Source organism: Calliphora vicina, chromosome 3 (assembly GCF_958450345.1).
Source record: "Calliphora vicina chromosome 3, idCalVici1.1, whole genome shotgun sequence".
NCBI lineage: Eukaryota > Metazoa > Arthropoda > Insecta > Diptera > Calliphoridae > Calliphora > Calliphora vicina.
Window position 1 is genome coordinate 9136603 of NC_088782.1, and position 11411 is coordinate 9148013.

At 32.8% G+C, this 11411-nt stretch overlaps 1 protein-coding gene across 1 annotated transcript; it reads right to left on the bottom strand.

Moving 5' to 3' along the window:
• Positions 1-1631: 1631 nt before the first annotated feature.
• On the bottom strand, positions 1632-3968 carry LOC135954853 (P protein-like). The gene has a single exon (XM_065505095.1). The coding sequence runs from the start codon at positions 3927-3929 to the stop codon at positions 1668-1670; it is 2262 nt and encodes a 753-aa protein (XP_065361167.1). The 5' UTR covers positions 3930-3968; the 3' UTR covers positions 1632-1667.
• Between the last annotated feature and the right edge of the window lie 7443 nt (positions 3969-11411).

The window sequence follows — 11411 nt, forward strand, 5'->3', positions numbered from 1 at the left end:
TCCAAAAAATCGAAGAATTTCAAAACCGCGTTTTCGGTTTTAAAAAATTAAAAACCGATCGGTTTCGGTTTTGTTATAATTTATTAAATCTTAAGTATTATAGAAACAAAATTAGTTGATAATATAGGATATGATATACAAATCTAAAATTCAAACTTGGCGGGTTATGGTTTAGTGAATGCGAATTTAAAAGTGATAATCAATGGTACTATTTCCTTATTGCAATGGTACTTTTTGAATATTTTATAATAATAAACCTAAAAATTTAAAATTAAGAACACATTTTGCATTTTCTATAATAATGGACCCAGAAATATGAAATTAGACATTTTCAATTAGATTCACAAAGTGAGACTTGATAGTACTATTTCTTTCTTCTAATTGGGGTGGCGAAGCGCACCGGGTCAGCTAGTATCATATAATTTTGGCAGAAATAACATCGTTATCACTGACTAATTCTCTTTGAACAGCCTCATTTTTAAGGAAGTATGCTCGAAGGATGTATCCATCCTAAAATCCGCAACAAACTACCTAACTCAGTTGTCAAAACCATAGAGAAAATATACTTAGAGCAGAAACCCTTCTGTCAAAGACCTAACTCGGTTTTAAAAAACCTAAGTGGTGAGAATCATAGAGGAAGGATATAGAGCGAAAAATCTCCTGTCAAAGACCTAACTCAGTTGTCAAAAACCTAAGTGATGAGAATGTATTAGTAGAAAAGCTATGTGGAAACAAAACAAACACTCGTAAATGTGATTATTTTGAGTAATTATTTTTTTTGAGTTTTTTTCTAGTATCCCGTCTATGTGTATTTGTCTATATTCAACAACGAAGGGAATGGAACTGACAAAAAATAAGTTATAAAATGAATATCAGGGTTTCGCATAAAGGCTTTTGTATGTTAATGGCTTAGAAAGTAAGTCATTGAAATGCTTTCCTGGAATTGAAACAATGGATCAATGACATTATCTCTCTGATTCAGTGTAAAGCTTAGTATTTCATTTAACTGATGCATAAAAAAATGTTTTTGAACAACAAAAGGAGAGAAAACTACCTCAAATATCCAAATTACTAAACATTTTACATACATACTAACGTTCTTAACATAATAACACGATTTAAACTTATCGTTCAATTATAAGATCATAAAAATAATTTTGAGAACGATTTCTCAAATCCATAAAACTACATCATGATCAACACCTTAGTTTTTTTTTGTTCTTGAGGTTATTGATTGCAAATCAAAAATTTTCAAGCAACAAAATAGAAGGTAGATAAAGTAAATTGAAATGAAATATGTAATTTGGCAACAATATTTATTTATGCCTTCTTTTGGTAAGTTTTTTTTTTTTTTTTTTTGAAAACAATGTTGAAACTAAAAGTATGTGCAAACAGTGCAACGAAAATTGAAATGTATGAAAAGAACAGGGTTAACAGCAGAACAATTGAAGAGGAGAGTAAGAAAACAAAAAAAATCACGCAAATCACGATCAAACGATTATCAACAAATTAAAATAAAAACAAAATAAAAAAGAAACGTAAATCGTGATTGATTGCGTACAAGTGGAACAACAAACCCGCCATTGGAAACATACATAGCATTATTAAAAAACAATTTTGATTAAAGGATATTTTTTTTATTTAGCAATTTAAACATTTTCGCATACTCAATGCCAAGTCCAAAAACAATGAGCCAAATAGAGATAAATTGTTGCTGTTACCAAAGTACACAGCATAATGGGAAATCCAAATAGGAAAAAGTCTACAAAGGAAAAACGATAACCATGTTGTTCGGCCACACCCGAGGACACCACATTGGCTGAGGCTCCTATCAAAGTACCATTGCCGCCAAAACAAGCTCCAAATGCCAGGGCCCATATCAAGGGTGGCAAGGGTAAATTCAATTCCTTATTTTGACTAAGATTTACCACAATCTTGATCATCATTGTGGTAACGGGTATATTATCTAGAAAAGCAGAAGCTATGCCTGAAACCCACAATATTATTAAAATGGCTACTAAGAGACGTTGATTTGGTTGGGCTTTTAGTATAAATTTTACACATATATCACCCAGGGCACCTATTAAGCCCAATTCCGTAAGAGCTTCCATTAGTATAAACAGAGAGGAAAAGAAAAGTAAAGTAGACCATTCCACTCTAGACAAAACAGCTTCAATATCGGTATCGGCCAGTATAATCAGAAGAATAGCACCCACTAAAGCACTCCAGCCCAAAGAAAGATGTTGCAAATTCGGTACTGTATGGGCAAAAAATAACACCAAGACAAATGCAAAGGCTATGGAGGATTTGATCAGCAGCACTTTATTGCGTATGGGATAGGAGGCTTTCATTTGTTCCAATGTGGTTTTATAATTCACCTCCACATAAACACCCTTCGATTCTAGTTCCTTTAGCTTTTGTCTCAATACCTGGGCTTTTTTCTGCAAAGTATTTTGAACAATTTCCTCATCTGTGGTGGTGGGTTGTATATTTTGAGCGGCCTTCTCCCACACCTGTATCTCATGTTTCAGCGCCTCTATTTCAACCGATTGTTTGTTCATGTAACCCGATATCTTGGGATATTTTATATATAAAAAAGCAAAAGTAGTTATTAGCCCCAAAACAACTCCTGGCAGCATATGAGCTATAAAATTGCCAAAATTTACACCATTCTCTTGCACATAATGATTGGTCATGATTATTATATTGGGAGGATCTCCTACAGGCGTAAGAGCGGCCCCCACATTGGAATATATAACCATGCTCATTAAAACTGGCACAGGATTTAGATTTGTGACCTCGCACAAACGTATGGTAACAGGAGTCATAAGCAACATCATGGTAACATTGTCCAAAAAGGCCGATAGGAAAGCGGTAAAGAAGCATAAAACATAAATCAAATAAAACAATTCGCCTTGAGCCAATTCATAGGCCAGCACAGCCAAGTAATCAAAAATACCCGATTCCGATAATATGGCCACCAAAATCATCATGCCAAACAGCAGCATTAAGGTTTCCACATCCAGCCATTTTAAAATGGTGCCGGTAGAAGGTCGGTTATTTAAAGCCGCCAATATACCTATAGCCAATGTAGAAGCTATAACCGAGGCTAGGGTACGATTTATAAATTCCCAGATTATCATGATATATAAAAATAATAATACCAAGGTGCCATATATTATACCCAAAGTCTGATCCACGGGAGTCATATTACATGATAACTTCACCGTTAAATCCTTTTCTATATTTGTCTTCATTTTCAAAAATAACTTTGCTTGTTGTCGATATTTGCTAACATCTGCATTTAGATCTATGTGTAAAAGCTTGGCCACTGCCAAAACATATTCCAATTCTTGGGGCCTTTTAATTAACACACCCCATTCTTTTGATATAACCTTTTCCCCTTCTTCTCCTAAATCCATGACCACCTGCAGTGTTAGTTGGGGTTGTGTTGTTTCCGGCCTCACTTTCACATCTTGCTCCATTTGAAATGGCCCCTTTAGTAGAACTTCTATGGCAGTTTTCGTGGCCGGCTGTGCATGTAAACGAAAAACTGTATCTTCCTTTGGTGTTATAGCCAGCAAAACCGGCTGATTTAATTGCTCTTTATGGGTTACTATGGATATGGCATAAATGCACCAGATGATAAATAAAATACCAACTTTTATCCAATGTTGTGTAAAAGCTTTCCAGCTCTCTTTGGGCGCTAAAGTTTCTTCGGAAAGCTCCACATCAATACGCACTTTTTTGGGGGCAATTTCTTCGGCTTCATATTCTACGGTGGGTAAATCGTCTTCTTTGTCTGGGGTATCATTTTTATTGGCGCCAGCCATTAAACGTTTTAAATAGGTGTTGTGAGATGAGGTTGCTTCATTGTTTGTAGTGATTTTAGCTGGCGAATTTTCGATATTTATATTGTTTTCGGTCATGTTTTTTAAAGTTTTTGTAAACTAATTTTTTTTGTAGAAAAAATAAAATATGTAATAATGACAGGTTTCGGAAAAATTTTATGATAACGAATCAATTGGGGGATTCAAACGGTCTCCTATTAGGTCTTATTGTCATAATGTCATAAAATATTTTTTTAATTTAAATAAATTTTTGTTGGGTTTCAAACAAAAAAGTTATAAACTAATAAGACTTTTAGAACTATGTTTATTGGTTTGTCATAAAATAACACTTTTTTTGTTTGCAGCACAACAAGAATTTGTTTAAACTAAAAAAATATTTTACGACATTATGACAATACGACCTAATAGCAGACCGTTTGAATCCCCCAAATATATGGAGGGAATATATTCAATACCCTCTACCATAGAGAAATATACATAGAGCGGAAACTCTCCTGTCAAAGACCTAACTCAGTTGTCAAAAACCTAAGTGCTGAGAATGTATTAGTAAAAAAAACTATGTGAAAACAAAAACAACACTCGTATGTGTGATTATTTTGAGTAAAATTTTTGTTTGATTGTTTTTCTAGTTTCCGCTCTTGTTGTTTCTCTATGCCCTCTACCTTACAGCCTTATTTTATAAAACGAATTGTTTGGAAGCGTAAGCTATTTGTAAAAGAATACTGGAAAAAGAGTTTGAAACTTGAATATTTTACATATACATAATTTTATTTTAACGTTTGTCGTTTCGTTTTAGAAAATGAGTTAAAATTAAAAAAAAAAAAATTTAATTTTTTTCTAATTTTTTAAAAAAAGAAATTTTTTAAATTTTTTTATATTTATTTCTTTAAAAAAAATGTATTTATGACAAAAAAATTTTTTTGTCCAAAAAAATTCGGGTTAAAAAATATTTTTCCCGATTTTGAGGTCCAAAATACTATAGCCTTATATACATCGTTGCAATGGACATTGAAATATCTATCATTAGATATCCATATTGTCAATATTAATGACTTAGTAATCCAGATATAGCTCAAAAATAGGCCAAAAATCGAGGTAGTCCCGATTTTTTCCTAATATCTCAGCCATTTGTGGGCCAATTTTAAATAGAAACCCAGCCGGGAGAATCCGCGATATATTGATGTATCAGTCATGTTTGAAAGTAATTTGGGGGCTACGGAAAGTTGATTTCAACATACAGACGGACATGGCTATATCGACTTCGCTATCTATAACGATCCAGAATATATATTTTTGTGAAAAATTTAGAAATTACAAATGGAATGACAAACTTATATGTATATACCCTTGCCATTCATGGTGAAGGGTATAAAAATAGTTATTGGAATAGTTGTTTATAAACGAAAATATCCCTTTGAGAACACAGATACTCAAACACAGTTCTCAAGCTATGCATCTCAGCAAATAGTAATTTGTAATCCTAATTCCTTACCAACTAATTTTATACATTCATTATCCGTTGCTCAAAACTTACCGTTTACCTCATTTCAAAATAAACATTACCACACCTAAAATCCCACCAAAAAACACTACAATTCTCGTGTATGATGTTTATTTAAATAAATTAAATTAATTAAAATCATTTACCGTCTAAAACAGTTTCATAGGAGGTGGGTAAACCACAATGTCGCCACTACCATTAAAAACCTCATACTACAATGAAATAATTGTATGTATTTGAGTGCACTTGTGGCTATAGAAATAACATACCAAAATATAATTAAATTAAATAAAATAAAATTATATTTAATGAGTATTCTAATGGGCTAAAAAAAAAGTACAAATTTACATGAACACAAGAGGAAATTTTCCATGTTCATAGTTATCGCTTTTAAAGCCCTCTTATATATTATGAACAGTTAAGAGGACACTGAGAGAAATGGAAATGTTGCTGTAATAAACATATTATAATAGAACTATGAAGAGAGCTAAAACCGATTAAAAATTATTGTAATTGAAACAGCGATACGTTTATCCAAATAGATACAATAAGTATGAAAAGTATATTTGAAGTGATCGAAAATTTTCATTTTACAAAAAACATATTTAACAATAAAAACTTGATCAAATTCATTATGTTGAATACAAAGTATTTTACAGTATATAACAACATGCCTCCTCAACATTATGAATTTATAATTCCAAAATTATTACAACAAAATACATGTTTAGGTTTAGGTACAGGTTTAGTTAAAACATCGGCTAACATTTTATCAGTTGGTAGATATTGCAATTTAATTATATTTTGTTCTATGGCATCCTTCACAAAATGATACTTGTAATGTATATGCTTAGTACGAGAATGATGAGCACCAAATTCTGCCATTCTTTGAGCACTTTGAGAATCTGTGTTTATCATCACTGGAGAGTGGTTGGAATAGCCAAGTTCATTCAAAATATACCCTAAATATGAGGCTTCTTTAGTTGCTTCGGTAAGTGCCACATACTCAGCCTCTGCACTAGATGTTGCTACCACCTTTTGTTTCTTTGATTCCCAGGAAACGAGACCACCTGCGAGAAGAAAACAAAAACCAGATTGAGATTTTCTATCATTTACATCTTGAGCCCAATTTGCATCACAAAAACCAACAAGTGGTAAACCACATTTTCTATATGTGAGCACCGCATTTTTAGTATGACTTAAATATCTGATGATATGATATGCTGAATTAAGGTGTTGTTTACGCGGTTCCTTACAAAATTGCGATAGCATATTAACAGCACACGTTATATCAGGTCTACTATACAGTGACAGATAAAGTAAAGATCCAATAATTTCTTGATAAAACTTTTCATCAACTTTTTCTGCTTCTCCGGAAATTGTTGGCTCTTTTTCCAATTTAATACCTGGATTCATCGGAATTTTTACAGGTTTGCAATTCTCCAAACCGTATTTCTTAATCAAGTTTGAAATATATCCTGGTTGGGAAATTGAAATTTCTCCATCCTTTACATTTACTTCCAGGCCAATACAATGTTTTGGAACTCCTAAGTCTCGAATATCAAAATTATGTTTTAATTGACTTACAAAATCTTCTATAAAATTCGTATTATTAGAAGCAATTATAATATCATCGACATATAAGGCGACAATCATCATTTTTCCATCTTTTTTAACAAAGTAAATACATTGGTCATATTGTGATTGTTGTAAACCAAAATCTTTTATAACAGAATAGATTTTCTTGAACCACTGCCTTCCAGCTTGCTTGAGACCGTAAATGGCCTTATTTAATTTTCTTTCAAGAAATTTGTGAAATTCTGACTAACTAGTTCTGCGCCATTATCACTTCGTAAAATCTTGATTTTCTTTCCTGTTTGTGTTTCTGCCATCTTCTTAAATTCTTTGAATTTGTCTAAATACTGACTTTTGTTTCGAATAAAATATAGAAATACTTTTCGAGAATAGTCATCAATAAATGTTGCAAAGTACAAACTACCACCCATCGATTCAGTCTTCATTGGACCACAAAGATCTGTATGAACAAGCGTAAGTACTTCAGAAGTTGATTTCTCATTTTTATGAGGAAATGGCAAACAAGTTTGTTTAGCACGAATACATGGAACACAATTTATTCCAACATTTTTCAATTCAGGTAACCCTTTAACCATCTCATCTATCTTTAGTTTTCCTAATTGGTTCATATTTAGGTGACCGTATCTTTTATGCCATATCTCTGTTTTTGAATCACAAGATATTTCGGTTGTATGCATCATATTTTCGTTATTATTAAATAACTTGACATAATATAGGTTATCTTTTTTATTTCCTTCAATTATCTTGTTTGATGAAGACCTTCTTGTTGTTGTAATGCTTGATGCTTTACCAGATCGTTTTTCGGCAGTCAAAGCTGCAGTGGATACTGCAAATGAATTTCCAAAAGTAGCTGTTTTAAAATCAAAATTACTAGAAATTGGAGACAAGGATGATAACGATGCAAGCAATTCAGCATTTAAAGCTAAGTTTTTTAAAAAGAAATCCCATAATCAACAAAATAACTATAAAAATCAAGAAGAAGGTATGTCCAAAGATAAATTTAATTATAAATGTTTTCGATGTGGAAGAAAAGGTCACAAAGCTAGAGACTGTAAGACTAGTGAAAACGCTCGATATGTTGAACAGGAAACCAAAGATAGCATTTCCAATGAAGTATTAGTAACCACGACAGAAGCAACTTTTTTCACTAGTTCTTGTGAAACATGGATTATTGATAGTGGTGCGTCATCTCACATGTGCACCCAAATATCATTATTTGAAAATATAGATTCTCAGTTTAGTGGTAAAATCAGACTAGCAGATGACAATCAACTAAACATAAAAGGTATTGGAAAGGTCAAAGTAACTGTATATGCAAATGGAAAAAAGCAAGACATAGGCCTATGTAACACTCTGTATGTCCCCGACTTACGATGCAATCTTATATCAACTAGTAAATTGACTGATAATGGTTGTACGGTTGTTATGAAAGGAACAGAAGTAGTAGTTTATAAGGAAGGAGACAAGATAATTGAAGGAAATAAAAAAGATAACCTATATTATGTCAAGTTATTTTATCATTAGGTACAAACTCATAAAAACTCGGAATATTATCTACTGTAGAATTGTACATCTGGCTTTCTATTATATCGACTTCTCTATATATCGCACTGGTACCTCAAAAGAGAGTCAACTCAAAATTAAAAAAATTTCAATAAAGGCAATAAACTGTTTTTTAATACATTACAATGAAAGCTGAAGACGTAACAACAGTATTTTTTGACGAAAGAGTAGAGAAAATGATGTAAGATTTTTACAGACCACTGTACATCGATTTCTTGTAAAAAGTGAAAATTGAAACATTTTGAATTGACTCTCCTTAGAGTAACCAGTGCGATATAACGATCCAAAATGGCAAAATATTTGTGTAAAATATAATTCTGAATTTTGAATTTTCATTTTTGTTTAGTGTATTAATTTACACCATTTTGTCTAACCCCAATTAGTTACACAAAATGTTGTGTACAAAAATTCAATTTCATATTAAATTTTATGTTTTACATAAAATAAGCGGAATAAACAGAAATGCGAAAAAATGTAGCACATAACAAATAAATAATAGAATCTCAGAAAAATAATGAAAATCTAATACACATTCAAAATATTAAACACCTCTTTTTATGAAAATTTATATTTTAATACAAATGGTTAGAATAAATAAAAATACGATGGTTGCTTAAAATACATTGACAGAAGTGGTGATTTTGACACGGAAGACAAAGATCGCCCAGGCCAGCCTAAAAAGTTGGAAGACCATGAATTGGACGCATGAAGATTGTTGTAAAATTCAACAAGAACTTGCAAAATCATTGAGAGCTACTCAATCAGCAGTTTCAAAATGTTTTCTAGCAGCAGGATTCATCGAAACCAATTGAAGCTGAGCGACCTTGAAAGACCATTTTGCATGATCGAAAGGATGCAAATAATTTTTGCACCGAATCATTACTTAAATCCATTCGATAACCCGAAGCGTAAGATATCGTATGCGAAGCCCGGACAGCCAGCCAAATCAAAGCCAAAAATCCTTGGCGCTAAGGAATTATCTGTATTTAGGCAAAAGGGTCCTATATATTATGAGCTGTTGAAATTTGACCAGATCATCACTGCGAATATTGGCCGAAATACGCCCTGCTGTCACCTATGAAACCGTTATATTCCATCATGACAACACTCGGCCACATGTTGGAATACTTTGTTTAAAATTATTTAGAATGAAGCGGTTGGAAAGTTTTGTCTCACCCGCTTTATAGTCCAGACCGTGCCCCCTTTTTACTACTATTTGTTTCTATCAATGCAGATCGATCTCTCTGAGATACACTTCACTTTGGAAAGAGTATTCGATATTGGCTTGATTCGTTCTTGGCCTCAAAAGATGAGCAGTTCATTTGGCTCGAAATCCATATGTTCCCAGAAAGGGATTAAAATATTGTAGCTAACAATGGTCAGTATATATATATTCCCGTTGATCCTATAAGGAGCATAGGGCCTCATAAATTGGTTGAACATATTCAATCTTGTGCTAACGCTCTCACTTCGCTCCAACCCTTATGCATTCCGGATATTTCTGCGTTGATTTGCCTTCTCCAGGTATGAGCTGGGTATCCCCTTTTCTGCTGCCTTGTTGGATTCCATTCAATTGCATTTCTTGTAATGTCATTCCATGGCCATCGCCATTTACGTCTTCTTATTTCTGAGGCTTGGGCTGTTGATTGGATTGTTGCCAGAGCATAATGTTGGATATTACGCAAGATCCTGCGGATCATTATGAAATTTATTGTCATCTGTACAACTTATATCAAAAACCTTGCTCCTCTGGCTTTTGAGACTTTTAATAAAATAACACAGTTACGACGATAAAAAATAAAGAAACATTTTTATAATTCCAGAAAAACGACTCCGATTCGCCAGCGCACTTCCTCTAATCTGTGATTATTTATCATTATAAAACATACCAAATAATTAAATAAAACATAATTAACAGATTCCATTGAACGGTTTTTGTGTCTCCAGTAAAAATCAACCGATACATTTGGAAAGGAAAAACAAAGATTATGGAATTTTAAAGGATAAACAAGTTTTGAATATAATAAATAGAATACAAAAACTTAAATTTTATTGTAAAATATTTAAGCATCTTGTAAAAACTTTTCCTGCAAAAAACGTATCAATTCAATAAAAAACAAGTAAGAAAGTATGGTCGGTCAAGCCCGACCATATAATACCCTACACTAAGTAAAAGAGCAAAACAAATTTGTCTTTTAAAATTTCAATAATTTATATTTTTGAGTGATTTTCGGAAGTGGGGTTATATGGGGGCTATGACCAATTATGGACCGATCACCATGAAATTAGGTCGTGTAATTTATGTCTATATTAAAGTTAACTATGTTGAATTTTGTGTGTTTACCAACATTTTTAAGCGATTTATGCACGTTAAAGTGATTTTCGGAAGCGGGTCTATATGGGAGCTATGACTAATTATGGACCGATCATAACAAAATTTGGTGACATGAATTTTGTGTATATAAAACTTATTTGGAGCCAAATTTGTGGAGATACATATATAAATTAAACATTTATGACCGATAAAGTCCAATTTCGGGAGGACATTTGTATGGGGGCTAGGTGAAATAGTGGACCGATTTCAGCCAGTTTCAATAGGCTTGGTCCTTGAGCCGAAAAAATAATATGTACCAAATTTGATCGAAATATCTTCAAAATTGCGACCTGTACTCTGCGCACAAGGTTTACATGGACAGCCAGCCAACCAGACGGACGGACGGACGGACGGACATCGCTTAATCGACTCAGAAAGTGATTCTAAGTCGATCGGTATACTTTAAGGTGGGTGTTAGACTAATATTTTTGGGCGTTACAAACATCTGCACAAACGCATAATACCCTCCCCACTATGGTGGTGTAGGGTATAAAAACAAGATTAATGTACTCCAAAATGTAATGAA

Coding starts and splice junctions, on each gene's coding strand:
- LOC135954853 (XM_065505095.1), bottom strand. CDS start 3,929: ATGACCGAAAACAATATAAATATCGAAAATTCGCCAGCTAAAATCACT.